At 38.0% G+C, this 22,154-nt stretch overlaps 1 protein-coding gene across 4 annotated transcripts in view; it reads right to left on the bottom strand.

The window, feature by feature from the left end:
• Nucleotides 1-5,329: 5,329 nt before the first annotated feature.
• The window catches only part of LOC133538364 (cordon-bleu protein-like 1), an 83,006-nt gene continuing 66,181 nt past the window's right edge, over nt 5,330-22,154 (bottom strand). For 3 of the 4 annotated variants that reach the window (XM_061879943.1, XM_061879942.1, XM_061879945.1), the window contains exons 9-13: nt 15,164-15,326; nt 15,005-15,069; nt 10,396-11,411; nt 6,912-7,004; nt 5,330-6,848 (exon numbers count right to left, since the gene is read on the bottom strand). In XM_061879943.1, the coding sequence (XP_061735927.1) occupies nt 6,918-7,004; nt 10,396-11,411; nt 15,005-15,069; nt 15,164-15,326 (1,331 nt within the window). In that variant the 3' untranslated portion in view covers nt 5,330-6,848; nt 6,912-6,917. The remainder of the gene's footprint in view (nt 6,849-6,911; nt 7,005-10,395; nt 11,412-15,004; nt 15,070-15,163; nt 15,327-22,154) is intronic. The other variant, XM_061879944.1, reaches the window with a different exon arrangement.

Raw genomic sequence — 22,154 nt, forward strand, 5'->3', positions numbered from 1 at the left:
GGAAAATGTGGAAAGTTAGAAAAATGGCCAAATCGTTTTAAATGGGAAAAATTTCCCCGAAAATCGGGAAATATGGGAAATCTTGGAATTTGTCAAGGGAAAGCCCCAAATTTTCAAATAGGCTAAAGTGTTTGAAGTTGAAACACTTTGAATCAGATGAAAAATGTGGGATTTGTCGAACTTTGAAGAATGTCCCACTGATTTCAATTCAGTTTAAATGAGAAAAAATTCCCGGAAAACTGGGAATTGTGGGAAATCTGGGAATTTTTTGGAATTTGTCATAGGAAAGCCCCGTGATTTTCGAATAGGCTGAACAGTTTGAAGTTGGAACGCTTTGAATCAGATGAAAAACTTCGAACTTTGTAGAATGTCTCATTGATTTCAATTGGAATTTCCCCCAAAATTGGGAATTTCGGGAAAAGCTGGAATTTTTTTGAAAATGGTAAAAAAAATAAAAAAATTAAACTTGAATTGCCTGAATGATTTGAAATGGTTGCTGTTCGATTTTTTCAAATCGGTCGACAAATGTTTAGGTAGTAACATTTTTTATTGAAAAATGGTATTACGGAATTCCTGGAATTTTGGGAAAACCGGAAATGTTTCCAGTTTAAAAAACTGTGTTTTATTGTCCTGATTAAGAGGAATGTTTTGATAGTAGAACAGTTGAAGATAGTTGAAAAATGTTGGAGGAGTAGTCCCCAGAAAACAGGGTGGAAATAGGGCTTTGGAAAACCAGGAAATCTGGAGAATCCTGGAATTTTTGTGGAACTTGGAGAAAGGGTAGTTTGAATGTCCAGGATGGTGGAATGTGTTGAAGGTGGAATGGTTTGAATCGGTTGGAAAATGTGGAAAGTTGGAAAAATGGCCAAATCGTTTTAAATGGGAAAAATTTCCCCGAAATTCGGGAAATATGGGAAATCTTGGAATTTGTCAAGGGAAAACCCACAATTTTTGAATAGGCTAAAGTGTTTGAAGTTGAAACGCTTTGAATCAGATGAAAAATGTGGGATTTGTCGAACTTTGAAGAATGTCCCACTGATTTCAATTCATTTTAAATGGTAAAAAATTCCCGGAAAACTGGGAATTATGGAAAATCTGGGAATTTTTGGGAATTTGTCACAGGAAAGCCCCGTGATTTTCGAATAGGCTGAACAGTTTGAAGTTGCAACGCTTTGAATCAGATGAAAAATGTGGAACTTTGAAGAATGTCTCATTGATTTCAATGGGAAATTCCCCCAAAATTGGTAATTTCGGGAAAAGCTGGAATTTTTTTGAAAATGGTAAAAAAATAAAAAAATAAAACTTGAATTGCCTGAATGATTTGAAATGGTTGCTGTTCGAATTTTTCAAATCGGTCAAGAAATGTTGAGGTAGTAACATTTCTAATTGAGAAATGGTATTACGGAATTCCTGGAATTTCGGGAAAACTGGAAATGTTTCCAGTTTAAAAAACTGTGTTTTTTTTGTCCTGATTAAGAGGAATGTTTTGATAGGAGAACAGTTGAAGATAGTTGAAAAATGTTGGAGGGGTAGTCGCCAGAAAACAGGGTGGAAATAGGGCTTCGGAAAACCAGGAATTCTGGAGAATCCTGGAATTTTTTGGGTAACTTGGAGAAAGGCTCGTTTGAATGTCCAGGATGGTGGAATGGTTTGAATCGGTTGGAAAATGTGGAAAATTTGAAAAATGGCCAATTCATTTCATTTATTTTTATTTTTTATTTTTTCATTTTAAATGGGAAAAATTTCCCAGAAAACCGAGAATTCTGGGAAATCTGGGATTTTTAAAAAAATTTGTCAAAGGAAAGTCCCGCGATTCCCGAATAGGCTGAACAGTTTGAAGCTGAAACCCTTTGCTGATGAGTAGATGCATTTTGGTGTAGAAAAGCATATGTTTGCAACACTTATAAAATAATGTTGGCTCTCATGCTGTCATGAAGTGTATTCATGTTACATTTGCTGGGTTTCTCTCCTCCTTGCTGCATGCAAATATAGGACGTGTGGTATATATTCAAGCTGGCCCGGTGGCCATGAGACCTGCAAGTGGACCGAGAACGAGGCGCGGACTTCCCAAAACAGGCCGGACTTTATCTCCGAGCTTAGAGTCCAGACGGGCGGACGGCGACACTTATCAAGGCCGAGAAAATGAAAATGGAATTAATGGTTGGCCGGATGATAAGAAAGTCTCCACCTTTCTCATAACAGTTGCAAGCTCCAGACCAGTTGTCCTTGACCGGTGCCGGGTCCAGTCAAGAACCTGGAGCACTGCAGCAGGGCCTCGTGCAGGGGTGTTGTTGACATTCAGCTCTTCAACGTACAAAAGCCACAACCAGTGAAGTTGTCACCTTGTGTGCATGGTAAATAGTTCATGTTCACACTGAGAAACTTCCATTATTTTTGGTGAGTAATCACAAACTTCGAATGTAAAAAAAGGCATTTTTTTACCAGTGTGTTCCATGGCCTTTCCTTTTAACAACACTCAGTAAAGGTTTGGGAACTGAGGAGACACATTTTTGAAGTGGAATTCTTTCCCATTCTTGCTTGATGTACAGCTTAAGTTGTTCAACAGTCATATTGCAGCACATATTTTCAATGGCATCGTTTTGCTGAAATAAGCAGGGGCGTCCAAGATAACGTTGCTTGGATGACAACATGTGTTGCTCCAAAACCTGTATGTACCTTCCAGCATTAACGGTGCCTTCACAGATGTGTAAGTTACCCATGCTTTGGCCACTAATACAACCCCATACCATCACACGTGCTGGCTTTTACACTTTCACCCTAGAACAGTCCCGATGGTTCTTTTCCTCTTTGGTCCACGGTTTCGAAAAACAATTTGAAATGTGGACTCGTCAGACCACAGAACACATTTCAACTTTGCATCAATCCATCTTAGATGAGCTCAGGCCCAGCCTAGCTAGCACATTTCTGGGTGTTGTTGATAAATGGCTTTGGATAGTAGGGCTTTAACTTGAAGTGAATTATATTTATATAGCGCTTTTCTCAAGTGACTCAAAGCGCTTTACATAGTGACACCCAATATCTAAGTTACATTTAAACCAGTGTGGGTGGCACTGGGAGCAGGTGGGTAAAGTGTCTTGCCCAAGGACACAACGGCAGTAACTAGGATGGTACAAGCGGGAATCGAACCTGCAACCCTCAAGTTGCTGACACGGCCACTCTACCAACCGAGCTATGCCGCCCCAACTGTAGCTACCAACTGTAGTTACTGACAGTGGTTTCTGAGCCCACGTGGTGATATCCTTTACACACTGATGTGGCTTTTTAATTTAGCATATCATGGCTTACGTGCAGGGATTTCTACAGATTCTCTGCACCTTTTGATGATACTACAGAGCGTAGACGGCGAAACCCCTAAATTCTTTGCAATAAACATACCATCACACATGCTGGCTTTTACACTTTCACCCTAGAACAGTCCCGATGGTTCTTTTCCTCTTTGGTCCACGGTTTCGAAAAACAATTTGAAATGTGGACTCATCAGACCACAGAACACTTTTCAACTTTGCATCAATCCATCTTAGATGAGCTCGGGCCCAGCCTAGCTAGCACATTTGTGGGTGTTGTTGATAAATGGCTTTGGATAGTAGGGCTTTAACTTGCATTTACAGATGTAGCTACCAACTGTAGTTACTGACAGTGGTTTCTGAGCCCACGTGGTGATATCCTTTACACACTGATGTAGCGTTTTAATGCAGCATATCATGGCTTACGTGCAGGGATTTCTACAGATTCTCTGAACCTTTTGATGATACTACAGAGCGTAGATGGTGAAACCCCTAAATTCTTTGCAATAAACAAACCATCACACATGCTGCCTTTTACACTTTCACCCTAGAACAGTCCCGATGGTTCTTTTCCTCTTTGGTCCACGGTTTCGAAAAACAATTTGAAATGTGGACTCGTCAGACCACAGAACACTTTTCAACTTTGCATCAATCCATCTTAGATGAGCTCGGGCCCAGCCTAGCTAGCACATTTCGCTAGCACATTTCTGGGTGTTGTTGATAAATGGCTTTGGATAGTAGGGCTTTAACTTGCATTTACAGATGTGAAGTGAAGTGAAGTGAATTATATTTATATAGCGCTTTTCTCAACTGACTCAAAGCGCTTTACATAGTGACACCCAATATCTAAGTTACATTTAAACCAGTGTGGGTGGCACTGGGAGCAGGTGGGTAAAGTGTCTTGCCCAAGGACACAACGGCAGTAACTAGGATGGTACAAGCGGGAATCGAACCTGCAACCCTCAAGTTGCTGACACGGCCACTCTACCAACCGAGCTATGCCGCCCCAACTGTAGCTACCAACTGTAGTTACTGACAGTGGTTTCTGAGCCCACGTGGTGATATCCTTTACACATTGATGTGGCTTTTTAATGCAGCATATCATGGCTTTCGTGTAGGGATTTCTAGAGATTCTCTGAACCTTTTGATGATACTACAGAGCGTAGATGGTGAAACCCCTAAATTCTTTGCTATAAACATACCATCACACATGCTGGCTTTTACACTTTCACCCTAGAACAGTCCCGATGGTTCTTTTCCTCTTTGGTCCACAGTTTCGAAAAACAATTCGAAATGTGGACTCGTCAGACCACAGAACACTTTTCAACTTTGCATCAATCCATCTTAGATGAGCTCGGGCCTAGCCTAGCTAGCACATTTCTGGGTGTTGTTGATAAATGGCTTTGGATAGTAGGGCTTTAACTTGCATTTACAGATGTAGCTACCAACTGTAGTTACTGACAGTGGTTTCTGAGCCCACGTGGTGATGTCCTTTACACACTGATGTGGCTTTTTAATGCAGCATATCATGGCTTACGTGCAGTGATTTCTACAGATTCTCTGCACCTTTTGATGATACTACAGAGCGTAGATGGTGAAACCCCTAAATTCCTTACAATTAAAAAATTGACGAATTGACAAAGTGGTGACCCTCGCCCCGTCCTTGTTTGGTAACGACAGTATTTCATGAAAGCTGCTTTTATAGCCAATCATGGCACCCATCTGTTCCCAATTCGCCTATTCACCTGTGGGATGTTCCCAATAAGTCTTTGATGAGCATTCCTCAACTTTCTCAATCTTTTTTGCCACTGGTGCCAGCTTTTTTGAAACATGTCGCAGGCATCATACCCCAAATAAGCTAATATTTGCGAAAACTAACAAAGTTTCTCAGTGTGAAGATGAAATATATTTGTCTTTGCAGTCTATTCAATTGAATATAAGTTGAAAAGGATCTGGAGATTCTATTTTTATCTACCAATTACACAACCTGACAACTTTACTGCTTTGTCTGGAAGGATCACAGCTTCAGTTTTACTGCACCTTTATTCCTCATTTCTGGCATACAGTTTCAGCACATTTAAATAGAAAAGACTCCTCTGCGGGTCTTTGAGTACCATCAGCCAGGACCTGGACTATAAACCCAACACACTTCACTGCAACTCTGAAAAATCATCAACATTTATAGAACTGTTTATATTCTGATCCTCTAAAACAGCAATGCATTAAATGCAAGTTAGAGCATCAGACTGAAAATAAAAGCATAATTAAAAGAAGTCCATGAAGGGTCAGGTCTATGAAGGTGTCTGGGAGCAGAGAAGTCCATGAGGGGTCAGGTCTATGAAGGTGTCTGGGAGCAAAGAAGTCCATGAAATGTCAGGTCTATGAAGGTGTCTGGGAGCAAATAAGTCCATGAAGGGTCAGGTCTATGAAAGTGTCTGGGAGCAGAGAAGACCATGAAGGGTCAGGTCTATGAAGGTGTCTGGGAGCAGAGAAGTCCATGACTGGGAGAAAAGAAGACCACGAAGGGTCATATCTATGAAAGTGTCTGGGAGAAAATACGACCATGAAAGGTCAGGTCTGTAAAAGTATCTGGGAGCAGAGAAATCCATGAAGGGTCAGGTCTATGAAGGTGTCTGGGGAAAAAAGAAGACCATGAAGGGTCAGGTCTATGAAGGTGTCTGGGGAAAAAAGAAGACCATGATGTGTCAGGTCAATGGAGGTGTCTGGGAGAAAATATGACCATGAAAGGTCAGGTCTGTAAAAGTATCTGGGATTAGAGAAATCCATGAAGTGTCAGGTCTATGAAGGTGTCTGGGAGCAGAGAAGACCATGAAGGGTCAGGTCTATGAAGGTGTCTGGGAGCAGAGAAGACCATGAAGGGTCAGGTCTATGAAGGTGTCTGGGAGCAGAGAAGACCATGAAGGGTCAGGTCTATGAAGGTGTCTGGGAGCAGAGAAGACCATGAAGGGTCAGGTCTATGAAGGTGTCTGGGAGCAGAGAAGACAATGAAGGGTCAGGTCTATGAAGGTGTCTGGGGGCAGAGAAGACCATGAAGGGTCAGGTCTACGAAGGTGTCTGGGAGCAGAGAAGTCCATGAAAGGTCAGGTCTATGAAGGTGTCTGGGAGCAGAAAAGACCATGAAGGGTCAGGTCTACGAAGGTGTCTGGGAGCAGAGAAGACCATGAAGGGTCAGGTCTATGAAGGTGTCTGGGAGCAGAGAAGACCTTGAAGGGTCAGGTCTATGAAGGTGTCTGGGAGCAGAGAAGACCATGAAGGGTCAGGTCTACAAAGGTGTCTGGGAGCAGAGAAGACCATGAAGGGTCAGGTCTATGAAGGTGTCTGGGGGCAGAGAAGACCATGAAGGGTCAGGTCTATGAAGGTGTCTGGGAGCAGAGAAGACCATGAAGGGTCAGGTCTATGAAGGTGTCTGGGAGCAGAGAAGTCCATGAAGGGTCAGGTCTATGAAGGGGTCTGGGGGCAGAGAAGTCCATGAAGGGTCAGGTCTATGAAGGTGTCTGGGGGCAGAGAGGTCCAGATGTTCTCCTGAAAAACAACAAAAACCTATGAATAAAAAGATGAGAAGTGAAATATTGGTACTTTTCTTACAGAAGATCATTTGCTGTCATCAGGAGCTTCTGTTGGTGGCTCTTGACTTCGGTCTGAGGATGTGGTTTGACCCTGGACCCCGGGCACCTGGCCCTGGAGACAAAGAAGATAGTTTACAGAGAACTGGCCACTAGAGGGGGTCGCTGTCCACATGCTTGTCTTTTAGGGTGTCAAATTTGACCCCCAAGCCACACATGCAAGAACTTTGGTTGTCAGCTCATTTCTCGAGGCTCCACCCAACATGTGAGCAGTCAAAAGTATCCGTCCAGCAATCTTCATATTTGCTTCCATGTTCCTTGGCAAGTTCTCCTGCTTTTGCTAGTCATCAACAAGCTTCTGCTGACATTTTTCACCACAAGATTGCTACGGTTCAGCTTAATGTGTTGCTTTTCTGACATGGACTTGTTTCTTCAGCATTGTCCAAAGGTGTTAAATCAGGACTTTGAGAAGGCCATTCTAAAACCTTCATTCTAGCCTATTCCTTGACCACTTTTCACCTGGGTTTGGGGTCATTGTCCTGTTGTCCTAGTCTTCAACTAGACTAAGTCTTTCAATGGTCGGATCCTGCGCTCTTGCATGACATACTAGTTACTATGCTAATCTAGTTACTCTGCTAATCTAATTAGTTACCATGGTAATATAGTAGTTACTATGGTCAATTTAGTTAGTTATTATGGTCATCTAATTAGTTACTATGGTCATCTAATGAGTTACTATGGTAATATATTAGTTACTATGGTCATCTAATTAGTTACTATAGTAAACAAATTAGTTACTATGGTCATCTAGTTAGGTTAGATTAGATAGTACTTTATTAGTTCCTTCAGGAGAGTCCCTTCAGGGAAATTATAGTAATTAGTTATTATGGTAATATACTAGTTACTATGGTCATCTAATTAGTTACTATGGTAATATACTAGTTAACATGGCCATCCAATTAGTTACTACGGTAATATACTAGTTACTATGGTCATCTAATGAGTTACTACGGTCATTTAATTAGTTACTATGGTAATATATTAGTTACTATGGTAAACAAATTAGTCACAATGCTAATCTAATGAGATATTATGGTAAACTAATTAGTTACTATTGTCATCTAATTAGTTAGTATGGTAATATATTAGTTACTATGGTAAACTAATTAGTTACTATTGTCATCTAATTAGTTACTATGGTAATATACTAGTTACAATAGTTATCTAATTAGTTATTATGGTAATATATTAGTTACTATGGTCATCTAATTAGTTACTATACTAATATGTAGTAGTTACTATGGTCATCTAATTAGTTACTAAGGTAAACAAATTAGTTACTATCGTCATCTAGTTAGATTAGATTAGATAGTACTTTATCTATTCCTTCAGGAAAATTAGAATTATAGTAATTAGTTACTATGGTAATATACTAGTTACTATGGTCATCTAATTAGGTACTATTGTAATATATTAGTTACTATAGTCATCTAATTAGTTACTATGGTCATCTAATTAGTTACTATGGTCATCTAATTAGTTACTATGGTCATCTAATTAGTTACTATGGTAATATACTAGTTACTATGGTCAATCTAATTATTTAGTATGGTCATCTAATTAGGTACTATGGTCATCTAATTAGTTACTATGGTAATATATTAGTTACTATGGTCAACTAATTAGTTACTATGGTCATCTAATTAGTTACTATGGTCATCTAATTAGTTACTATGGTTATCTAATTAGTTACTATGGCAATATACTAGTTAATATGGTAATGTAATTATTTACTATGGTAAAGTAGTTAGTTACTGTTGTCATCTAATTAGTTATTATGGTAATCTAATTAGTTACTATGGTAATATAATAAGTTACTGTGGTCATCTAATTAGTTACTATGGTAATATAATTAATTACTGTGGTCACTTAATTAGTTACTATGGTAATCTAATTAGTTACTATGGTAATCCACTAGTTACTATGGTCATCTAATTAGTTACTAGGGTTACCTAATTAGTTACTATGGCAATATACTAGTTAACATGGTCATCTAATTATTTACTATGGTAATGGAGTTAGTTACTGTGGTCATCGAATTAGTTACTATGGTCATCTAATGAGTTACAATGGTAATATAATTAATTACTGTGGTCATCTAATTAGTTACTATGGTCATCAAATTAGTAACTTTGGTCATCTAATTAGTTAATATGGCAATTTATTTAGTTACTATGACATTCATATTAGTTACTGTGGTCATCTAATTAGTTACTATGGTGGTCATATTAGTTACTGTGGTTTTCTAATTATTTACTATGGTCATCAAATTAGTTACTATGGTAATCTAATTAGTTACTGTGGTGATCTAATGAGTGACTATGGTCATCTAATTAGTGCCTATGGTAATATACTAGTTACCACGGCCATGCAATTAGTTACTATGGTAATCCAATTAGTTAATGTGGTCATCTAATTAGTTACTGTGGTAATCTAATGAGTGACTATGGTCATCTAATTAGTGTCTATGGTCATCTATTTAGTTACTATGGTAATCATAATTAGTTAATATGGTCATCTAATTAGTTAATATGGTCATCTAAGTCACAGCAGCTCAGACGAGGCACCAAGCAGTGTTTCCAGAGTCTGAAATGTGGGTGTCAGTGTTAGACTCGGAATTATTGAAGCCAAAGTTTCTGGTTGTTCCCATTGGGTTGAGTTTTTCCTTGCCCTGATGTGATATCTTAGCCCAGGATGTGACTTGTGCAGGCCTTTGAGACATTTGTCATTAAGGGTTATAGTAGTCAACTTTGATTGGTTGATAATGAACCCAGAAACAAAAATAGTATAAATTAGCGCATATAAGCCGCAGGGTTCATAGCGCGGGAAAAAGGTTACCTTACAGTACCTTTGGATTTGTTGTGTAATGTTTTTGCTACTCAGCAGAATCAGATTTACTGGCTGTGGAGGGGGCCGTGGTCTGCGGGCCTGCCACGGAGCAGGGTGTGTAAGGACCAGCCTCGATGCCAGCGGCAGGTGAGTAGATTGCCCAGCTGGGACGTGTTATCTAATCACCTGTCGCCCTTATTAGCAGCAGCCGGGTTGAGACACGTGGTTGGAGTGGGAGTTGGAGCAAGACAAAGACACGCCGAGAGAAAGACTCAAAACAAGGACTGAAAAGTCGTAGAACAGTGCGCTGTGGTGGCGTGTGCACGAATAAAATAATTGTCAAACCGGACTACTGGGCTCACAAGAAGATCTGTCGTGATCAGCAGAACCCGTGGGAGGGAAACTTCCACTTTGCCCAAGTCCCTTTAGCACACGCTAAACTAGACGGTCTTCTCTTTGTTCACAAATCCAAATCCAGATTCAAAATCTGCTTGCGTCTTCACCATCAACCGCTTCTCCCCTCCTTCAGTTTGTTCTGGTGAACTTTTCTGATCAGTTTTTGTATTGAACAAGCTGCTCATAAACCAACCAAGTTCTTCAATCTCATCAGAACTCACCTTCAAATCCAAGACTGCAGCCTTCTCGACGAAGGAACACGGTCCGGCAGCAGGAGGACGCGGCCTCGGCGGAGAGCCGGTTGACTCGGGTCCGCGTGGCGAGGAGTGGCTCCGCCTCACGGCAACGGACACGGCCTGGGCGAAGCGGGACGGCGTTCTGGGGGAAAAAGGCCTGGGAGTAGCAAAGCTCCTGAGTTTCTCCAAGCTTAGCCTTTGCTCTTTGCTCTGCCTCGTCTCCCGCACCTGGCCGGAAGCATCAGTCGCCGCTGTGGCGCCCTCGAGTGGTGGTAAGTCCACCCGGTCCACAGAAACTGGACCGGTCTTCTCCGCGGCTGATGTTACGTAATACCCAGCTGGCTTTTTGTGCTTGGGCAAGCGGAAAGAACCCGGCTTGGGTTTAGTTGCGGGTGGAACTTTGGTGGCCCGGACCTCCCCTGGTGGACCTTCTTGAGGTGAGCACAACCTGCTGGGAGGTGAGGCGGGAATGGACTGAGCTAGGCATCCATCGACAGAGTCTACGTTGACTGGTGGCCCCTCCCCGCCGGACTGAGCAGCAGGGGGCAACTCCAGTGTCAGCGCGACTTCAAAGTACCTCAGCTTCTCATTGGACTTGGGAGGCACCACCGTGTACGTGGTCATCCCCACCTTGGGAACGTAGTCCCTGGTCAACTCATTGGAAGGCTTGGGCTCAAAGTCTAGGCGGCTGGGGGATTTTGGCGTGGAGTCTTGGCACGAGGAAACCTCTGAGGCTTGGCTACAGGTGAGGTCGGCGGAAGTGGTGACATTCGCCGTCTGGTCGGCAGGAGAGATGTCTTGATCCGTCTGCAATTGTGCGTCCTCGCCACTGGGGGGCGATGCGCCCTTTATGCCCAGGTGCTCGGGCTCAAACGTCTCCTCCGTGGAGGTTTCCCCAACAGATGCCTGAGATGTCTCTGCACCCTGCGGTGACGGCTGGGGGCCGTCGGTTCCAGGGACGCGGTCCTCGTCTCCGGGCTGTTCAGGTGTGGGCTGACGTTCTGTCCGAAATAGAAAGGATTGTCAGGAGCTTCGTCACGGTTGGCGGCTACAACTTACGAGTTCTGTTTGCAACTTAGAACATTTTATTGAACGGGAACACTAACAACTAGCTCATGGTAGCATTAGTTTTACAATTGCCTACATCAGGGGGTGCTCATTACGTGGATGGCGAGCTACCGCTCAATGGTGGAGGGTGTGTCCGTCCATCGTTTGGTATTGGACGGAAAGTACGACACAGGAAGTCCTTCATACCGACAGCCATCAGACTGTATATGTTCCTTTTTTGACTGTACTAGAATGTATAAAAGACTGTATCTATGTTATTCACATGTGAATAATGATGTATAATAGACTGTATTTATATTATTTGCATGTGAATAATGATGTATAATAGACTGTATTATTCACATGCGAATAATTCAGTATAATAGAATGTATTTATATTATTCACATGTGAATAATGCTGTATAAAAGACTGTATCTATGTTATTCACATGTGAATAATGATGTATAATAGACTATATTTATATTATTTGCATGTGAATAATGATGTATAATAGACTGTATTATTCACATGCGAATAATTCAGTATAATAGAATGTATTTATATTATTCACATGTTAATAATGCTGTATAATAGACTGTATCTATGTTATTCACATGTGAACAATGCTGTATAATAGACTGTATTTATATTATTCACAAGTGAATAATGATGTATAATAGACTGTATTATTCACATGTGAATAATTCAGTATAATAGAATGTATTTATATTATTCACATGTGAATAATGCTGTATAATAGACTGTATCTATGTTATTCACATGTGAATAATGCTGTATAATAGACTGTATTTATATTATTCACAAGTGAATAATGATGTATAATAGACTGTATTATTCACATTTGAATAATTCAGTATAATAGAATGTATTTATATTATTCACATGTGAATAATGCTGTATAATAGACTGTATCTATGTTATTCACATGTGAATAATGCTGTATAATAGACTGTATTTATATTATTCACAAGTGAATAATGCTGTATGATAGACTGTATTTATATTATTCACATGTGAATAATGCTGTATAATAGACTGTATTTATATTATTCACATGTGAATAATGATGTATAATAAACTGTATTTATATTATTTGCATGTGAATAATGCTGTATAATAGACTGTATCTATATTATTCACATGTGAATAATGCTGTATAATAGACTGTATCTGTTATTCACATGTGAATAATGCTGTATAATATACTGTATTTGTATTATTCACATGTGAATAATGCAGTATAATAGAATGTATTTATATTATTCACATGTGAATAATGCTGTATAATAGACTGTATCTATGTTATTCACATGTGAATAATGCTGTATAATAGACTATATTTATATTATTCACAAGTGAATAATGATGTATAATAGACTGTATTATTCACATGTGAATAATTCAGTATAATATAATGTATTTATATTATTCACATGTGAATAATGCTGTATGATAGACTGTATTTATATTATTCGCATGTGAATAATGCTGTATAATAGACTGTATCTATGTTATTCACATGTGAATAATGCTGTATAATAGACTGTATTTATATTATTCACATGTGAATAATGCTGTATAATAGACGGTATTTATATTATTCACATGTGAATAATGCTGTATAATAGACTATATTTATATTATTCACATGTGAATAATGCTGTATAATAGACTATATTTATATTAATCACATGTGAATAATGCTGTATAATAGACTGTATTTATATTATTCACATGTGAATAATGCTGTATAATAGACTGTATTTATATTATTCACATGTAAAAAAAATACCTCAGTGTTTATTGTGAGCCAATTGTGGTGCTGAATTTCGTCCAGGGACCAATGAAGTACTTTCTTTTCTATATAAATCATTGATATTGATTTATTTATGAAAGACAGGTTTTGTTAACAAGTTAAATGTGTTTCTTGATTTATATCAGGTCGCCCGTAAGGACCAGATGAGTCGCCCGCTGGCCTGTTCTAAAAATAGCTCAAAAAGCAGCACTTACCAGTGAGCTGCCTCTATTTTTTAAATTGTATTTATTTACTAGCAAGCTGGTCTCGCTTTGCTTGACATTTTTAATTCTAAGAGAGACAAAACTCAAATAGAATTTGAAAATCCAAGAAAATATTTTAAAGACTTGGTCTTCACTTGTTTAAATAATTTTTTTTTTTTTTTTTTTACTTTGCTTCTTGTAACTTTCAGAAAGACAATTTTAGAGAAAAAAATAACCTTAAATATGATTTTAGGATTTTTAAACACATATACCGTTTTACCTTTTAAATTCCTTCCTCTTCTTTCCTGACAATTTAAATCAATTTTCAAATAAATTTATGTTTAGTTCGGTTGGTAGAGTGGCCGTGCCAGCAACTTGAGGGTTGCAGGTTCGATTCCCGCTTCTGCCATTCTAGTCACTGCCGTTGTGTCCTTGGGCAAGGCACTTTACCCACCTGCTCCCAGTGCCACCCACACTGCTTTAAATGTAACTTAGATATTGGGTTTCACTATGTAAAGCGCTTTGAGTCACTAGAGAAAAGCGCTATATGAAAAGAAAAAAAAAAGAAAAAATTAAATTAAAAATTAAATTGTAAAGAATAATAAATACATTTTAATTTAATTCTTCATTTTAGCCTCTTTTTTTTTTCGACGAAGAACATTTGTCAAATATTTCTTCAAACTTATTATGATTAAAATTCCCAAAAAATATTCTGGTAAATCTAGAAAATCTGTAGAATCAAATTTGAATCTTATTTCAAAGTATTTTAAATTTGTTTTAAAATGTTTGTTTTGGAAAATCTAGAAGAAATAAGGATTTGTCTTTGTTAGAAATATAGCTTGGTCCAATTTGTTATATATTCTAACAAAGTGCATATTGTATTTTAACCTATTTAAAACATGCCATCAAAATTCCAAAATTAATCTTTAGCAGGAAAAATGACTAATGATGTTCCTTAGCCTATTTTTTTTAATTTTTTCCAAAAGATTCAAATTGAGCTATTTTTCGTCTTCTTTTTTTTCGGTTGAATTTTGAATTTTAAAGAGTCGAAATTGAAGATAAACTATGTTTTAAACTTTAATTTTTTTGCCTGTTTTCTCCTCTTTTAAACTGTTCAATTATGTGTTTTTTTCATCATTTATTCTCTACAAAAAACCTTCCGTAAAAGAAAAAAAAATGTACGACGGAATGAAAGACAGAAATACCCATATATATATATATATATATAGATTTATTTATTAAAAGGTACATTGAGCAAATTGGCTTTTTGTGGCAATTTATTTAAGTGTGTATCAAACTGGTAGCCCTTGGCATTAATCAGTACCCAAAAAGTAGCTCTTGGTTTCAAAAAGGTTGCTGACCCCTGGTATAAAATATGTTTTCTATCTTTCATGTCATGTGACCACTACTTCCTGTTGGTAAAAAGTCTGTTTTCTATGTGTAGAGATATTACAATATTCAATATACAAATTCTAATAGAAAGTAGTGTATAGTTCCAACTTATATCTTTCCGCGATGTCATCATACCTGCCAGGTGAGACGTGCCAGCCAGTGTCTTGACATCCAAGGTGTCACCTGGGACCTGTGGCGCTCTGCCGGATCCAAAAGAAAACCAACGGATTAAAAAGGTACTCCTAAGAAGGATTTACCAACGGAATCGTGCAAAGGCGTTATTAGAGTTCGTACTTGCCATCTGAGGACAGATCACCGCATTGATCGTCCCCAAGGTCTGGGAGACTCGGGTCTTCTCCCTGGACCTGGGTTGCAGCTGCTGGCGTCTCTTCCATTATCTCCTCCAGTGTTTCAGCTGCTGGGAGCTCTGCAAAAACAGCGAGATGGCCGTCAGACTCTGGAGACATAATAATAATAATAATCGATTTTACTTGTAAAAGCACTTTACATTGAACAAACAACCTCAAAGTGCTACAGTGCATTTTAAAATACATAAATTAATTGAAAATAATTGAAAAAACAACGCTAGAACAACAAATAGCTGCCCCCAACAAGTAAAATAAAGAGTGAAAAAAGCTAGAACTAGCACACATATATCTTTAAAAAAAGTTTTTTTTAAAAAGAAGGGTTTTTAAGCCTTTTTTTTAAAGCCTTCACAGTCTGTGGCGCCCTCAGGTGGTCAGGGAGACATGTCCTGCTCCCACATGACACACCTCCAGTTCACAAAGCAAAGTCCGTAATAAAGCCGGCTTGCGTTGATTTGTGCTCTCTAAAATATTCATGACTCGGCATAAAATAAATAGAATGCTGTCTTTTCCTTCTCCCATGCATAATTCCACGTATTTTTTTTAGTATTGTGTGAACGTTCCAAATCTTTCACACATTGTTTTCTGCACCAAAGATCGTCTATTTCTTCTTCTCTAGAATTTGACGCGCTCTACCTTCCACATTTTCCACGCGATTTAAAGCGTTCCAATTTCAAACTGTTCGGCCTGTTTGGGAACTGCGGGGCTTTACCTTGACAAATTCCCAAAATTCCCAGATTTCCCAGAATTCCAGGTTTTCTGGGACCGTTTATGTTTCAAAATGAATTGGCCATTTTTCAAAATTCCACCTTTTTCCATCTATTCAAACCATTCCACCTTCAACACATTCCACCATCCTGGACATTTTAAACTACTTTTTTCCAAGTTAAAATTTTTTTTCAGGATTTTCCAGAATTCCCGGTTTTCCAAAGCCTTATTTTTATTCTGGCGAGTACTCCTCCCACATTTTTCAACGCATTTCAACCATTCCACCGTCAAAACATTCCTCTTAATCAGGGAAAAATTCCCGTTTTTCCCAAAATTCCAGGAATTCCGTAATACCATTTCTCAATTAAAAATGATACTACTTCGACATTTCTCCACTGATTTGAAAAATTCCAACACCACATTCAAACCATTATAAGTTTTACCACCATTTAAAAAAAAAAAAAAATCTCGCTTTTCCCGAAATTCCCAAATTCTTTGGATATTCCCATTAAAAATAAATTGGATATTCTTCAAAGTTCCACATTTTTCATCTGATTCAAAGTGTTCCAATTTCAAACTGCTTAGCCTATTCGGGAATCAGGGGGCTTTCCCTTGAAAAATTCCAAAAATTCCCAGATTCCCCAGAATTCTAGGTTTTCCGGGACCTTTTTCCGTTTCAAAATTAATTGGCCATTTTTCAAACTTCCACCATTTCCACATTTTTCGATCTATTCAAACCATTCCACCTTCAACACATTCCACCATCCTGGAAATTTTAAACTACTTTTTTTCCAAATTAAACATTTTCTCCAGGATTTTCCAGAATTCCCGGTTTTCCAAAGCCTTATTTTTATTCTGGCGAGTACTCCTCCCACATTTTTAAACGCATTTCAACCATTCCACCGTCAAAACATTCCTCTTAATCAGCAAAAAATTCCCGGTTTTGCCAAAATTCCAGGAATTCCGTAATACCATTTCTCAATTAAAAATGATACTACTTCAACATTTCTCCACTGATTTGAAAAATTCCAACACCTCATTCAAACTCATTCGGACCATTATAAGTTTTACTACCATTTAAAAAAAAAAAAATCTCGCTTTTCCCGAAATTCCCAAATTCTTTGGATATTCCCATTGAAATAAATTGGATATTCTTCAAAGTTCCACATTTTTCATCTGATTCAAAACGTTCCAACTTTAAACTGCTCAGCCTATTCGGGAATCAGGGGGCTTTCCCTTGAAAAATTCCACAAATTCCCAGATTCCCCAGAATTCTAGGTTTTCTGGGACCTTTTTCCGTTTCAAAAAGAATTGGCCATTTTTCAAACTTTCACCATTTCAACATTTTTCGATCTATTCAAACCATTCCACCTTCAACGCGTTCCACCATCCTGGAAATTTTAAACTACATTTTTTCCAAGCTAAACATTTTTTTTCAGGATTTTCCAGAATTCCCGGTTTTCCAAGGCCTTATTTTTATTCTGGCGAGTACTCCTCCCACATTTTTCAACACATTTCAACCATTCCACCGTCAAAACATTCCTCTTATTCAGGGAAAAATTCCCGGATTTCCCAAAATTCCAGGAATTCCGTTTTCAATTGAACCTGTTACTACTTCTGTTACTTTCTCCACCGATTTGAAAAATTCCAAAACCTCATTCAGAACATTCAAGTTATTCTACCATTTTTTTTTCAAATCCCGCTTTTCCCGAAATTCTGTAATATTATTTCTCAATTAAACATGTTACTTCTTCAACATTTCTCGACCGATTTGAGAAATTCCAACACTAATCATTCAGACCATTTAAGTTTTACTACCATTAAAAAAAAAAAAAAATCCCGCTTTTCCCGAAATTCCCAAATTCTTTGGATATTCCCATTAAAAATAAATTGCATATTCTTCAAAGTTCCACATTTTTCATCTGATTCAAAGCGTTCCAACTTTAAACTGCTTAACCTATTCGGGAATCGGGGGGCTTTCCCTTGAAAAATTCCAAAAATTCCCAGATTCCCCAGAAATCCAGGTTTTTCGGGACCTTTTTCCGTTTCAAAATGAATTGGCCATTTTTCAAACTTCCACCATTTCAACATTTTTCGATCTATTCAAACCATTCCACCTTCAACACATTCCACCATCCTGGACATTTTAAACTACTTTTTTTCCAAGTTAAACATTTTTTTCAGGATTTTCCAGAATTCCCGGTTTTCCAAAGCCTTATTTTTATTCTGGCGAGTACTCCTCCCACATTTTTCAACACATTTCAACCATTCTACCGTCAAAACATTCCTCTTAATCAGGGAAAAATTCCCGTTTTCCCCAAAATTCCAGGAATTCCGTAATACCATTTCTCAATTAAAAATGTTATAATTCAACATTTCTCCACTGATTTGAAAAATTCCAACACCTCATTCAAACTCATTCGGACCATTATAAGTTTTACTACCATTTAAAAAAAAAAAAAATCTCGCTTTTCCCGAAATTCCCAAAGTTTTTGGATATTCCCATTGAAATAAATTGGATATTTTTCAAAGTTCCACATTTTTCATCTGATTCAAAGCGTTCCAACTTTAAACTGCTTAGCCTATTCGGGAATCAGGGGGCTTTCCCTGGAAAAATTCCAAAAATTCCCAGATTCCCCAGAATTCTAGGTTTTCCGGGACCTTTTTCCGTTTCAAAATGAATTGGCCATTTTTCAAACTTCCACCATTTCCACATTTTTCGATCTATTCAAACCATTCCACCTTCAACACATTCCACCATCCTGGACATTTTAAACTACTTTTTTTCCAAGCTAAACATTTTTTTGAGGATTTTCCAGAATTCCCGGTTTTCCAAAGCCTTATTTTTATTCTGGCGAGTACTCCTTCCACATTTTTCAACGCATTTCAACCATTCCACCGTCAAAACATTCCTCTTAATCAGGGAAAAATTTCCGTTTTCCCCAAAATTCCAGGAATTCCGTAATACCATTTCTCAATTAAAAATGTTATAATTCAACATTTCTCCACTGATTTGAAAAATTCCAACACCTCATTCGAACTCATTCGGACCATTATAAGTTTTACTACCATTTAAAAAAAAAAAAAATCTCGCTTTTCCCGAAATTCTTTGGATATTCCCATTGAAATAAATTGGATATTCTTCAAAGTTCCACATTTTTCATCTGATTCAAAGCGTTCCAATTTTAAACTGCTTAGCCTATTCGGGAATCGGGCGGCTTTCCCTTGAAAAATTCCCAAAATTCCCAGATTTCCCAGAATTCTAGGTTTTCCGGGACATTTTTCCCATTCAAAATAAATTGGCCATTTTTCAAACTTCTACCATTTCCAGATTTTTCGACCTATTGAAACCATTCCACCTTCTACACACTCCACGATTCTGGAAATTGAAACAACTTTTTTTCAAAGTTAGTCAAAATTCCAGGATTTGGGGAATTCCTGGTTTTCCAAAGCCTTATTTCCACCCTTTATACTGTAGACTACTCCTAATACATTTTTCAATGCATTTCAACCGTTCCGCTGTCAAAACATTCCTCTTACTCAGGACAAAAAACGAAGTAGTTTTTTGAACTGGAAAATTTCCCGGTTTTCCCGACATTCCAGGAATTCTGTAATACCATTTTTCAATTCAACATGTTACTACTTCAACATTTCTCGACCGATTAGAAAAATTCGAACGCCAACTATTGTTACTCATTCAGACCATTCAAGTGTTTCTACTATTTAAAAACAACTCCAGCTTTTCCCCAAATTTCGGGAATTCTGTAATAGCACTTTTCAATTCAACCTGTTACTACTTATACATTTCTCGACCGATTTGAAAAATTCCAACACCAATTACTTTAACTCATTCAGAACATTCAGATTTTTCTACCATTAAAAAAAAATAAATCCCGATTTTCCCGAAATTCCCATATATTTTCAAAGTTCCACATTTTTCATCTGATTCAAACTGCTGCAACTTCAAAGATATTCAGCCTGTTTAGGAATGGTGTGCTCTCCTTCAAAAATTCTAAAACATTTCCCGGATTTCCTGGAATTTACAGTTTTGAGGGACATTGATGGACATTCATAATTTTTCGAACTTCCACTATTTCCACATTTTTCAACCGCTTCAAACCATTCCACCTACAACATATTCAACTCATCCTGGACATTAAAACTATCATTTTCCCACTTTTCCTGAAATTCCCAAATTCTTTGGGAATTCCCATTGAAATAAATGGGATATTCTTCAAAGTTCCACATTTTTCATCTGATTCACACTGTTCCGACTTCAAAATGTTCAGCCTATTCGGTAATTGCAGAGCTTTCCTTTGACAAATTCCCAAATTTCCGAGAATTCTAGGTTTTCCGGGACCTTTTTCCCCATTCAAAATAAATTGGCCATTTTTCAAACTTCTACCATTTCCACATTTTTCGACCTATTGAAACCATTCCACCTTCTACACACTCCACGATTCTGGAAATTGAAACAACTTTTTTTCAAAGTTAGTCAAAATTCCAGGATTTTGGGAATTCCTGGTTTTCCAAAGCCTTATTTCCACCCTTTATACTGTAGACTACTCATCCCACATTTTTCAATGCATTTCAACCGTTCCGCTGTCAAAACATTCCTCTTAATCAGGACAAAAAAAGAGAGATGTTTTTGGAACTGGAAAAATTCCTGGTTTTCCCGACATTCCAGGAATTCTGTAATACCATTTCTCAATTCAACATTTTACTACTTTCAACATTTCTCAACCGATTTGAAAAATTTGAACACCAATTATTGTAACTCATTCAGATCATTCAAGTTTTTCTACCATTTAAAAACAACTCCAACTTTTCCCAAAATTCCGGGAATTCCGTAATACCATTTTTCAATTCAACCTGTTACTACCTCAACATTTCTCGACCGATTTGAAAAATTCCAACACCAGTAATTGTAACTCATTCAGACCATTCAAGTTTTTCTACCATTAAAAAAAAAAATCCCGATTTTCCCGAAATTCCCATATATTTTCAAAGTTCCACATTTTTCATCTGATTCAAACTGCTGCAACTTCAAAAATATTCAGCCTGTTTGGGAATTGTGTGCTCTGTTTCGACAATTCTAAAAAAAAATTCCAGCACTAGACTGTGAGCAGATGAACAAGGTAGTAAGAGAAGCAACAGGAATGTGATTTCAGTGCAGTAACCTCAAACTTCCTCCGGGTGGCGACAGAGCTGATGTAAACACATCCAGCTTTATTTTCAAGTCTCAGGCTGAAACATGAAAGAGTCTGATTGTTGCTTCAAATTGGTCAGGGTGGAGCTTCCCTCACACCATTTTACAATAGTGGCCACAATTAGCGGAAACTACCTCCATTCCACCCCCAAACACCACAGAACTGAAAACACACCGTCCTTTCATTTTGGAGGACGAAAGTGGGCCAGCCCTCATTTGATATTTAGTCAGCTGCTGGCTTCCTTCCTAACTTTAAATAAAGACACCTTCCAAATTAGCGTTGTCCCCATACCAATATTTTCTAAATAAACGGGACCACCAAAAATGTCATTATTGTCTTTATTTTCACCAAAAATGTTAGTGTACATGAAACATATGTTTACTATTGTCATTTAGTCCTTAAATAAAATCTTGAACATACTAGACAACATGTCTTTTAGTAGTAAGTAAACAAAGTTGGCCTTAATTGGCCCCAATTGACTTAATTTGTCCTAACTTGCCTAAATTAGCCATAATTTGCCTAAATTGGCCCTAATTGGCCCGGAGTTGACAATAAGTTGGCCCTAAATCGGCCTGAAATAAGTTGGCCCTAAATTGGCCCTAATTGGCTTGAATTGCCCTAATTTGCCTAAATTTGCCTAAGTTGGCCATAATTGGCCCTAATTGGCTTAAATTGCCCTAATTTGCCTAAATTGGCCCTAAGTGGCCCTAAGTGGCCTTAAGTTCACCCTAAATAAATTAGCCCTAAGTTGGCCCTAAATAAGTTATCCCTACCTTGGCCCTAAATTGGCCCTAATTGGCTTAATTTTCCCTAATTTGCCTAAATTAGCCCTAATTTGCCTAAATTGGCCCTAATTGGACCAGAGTTGACAATAAGTTGGCCCTAAATTGGCCCTAAATAGGTTAACCCTAATTTGGCCCTAATTGGCTTAAATTGCCCTAATTTGCCTAAATTAGCCTTAATTTGCCTAAATTGGCCCTAAATGGCCTTAAATTGACCCTA

This window comes from Nerophis ophidion, linkage group LG19 (genome assembly GCF_033978795.1).
Source record: "Nerophis ophidion isolate RoL-2023_Sa linkage group LG19, RoL_Noph_v1.0, whole genome shotgun sequence".
Lineage (NCBI taxonomy): Eukaryota > Metazoa > Chordata > Actinopteri > Syngnathiformes > Syngnathidae > Nerophis > Nerophis ophidion.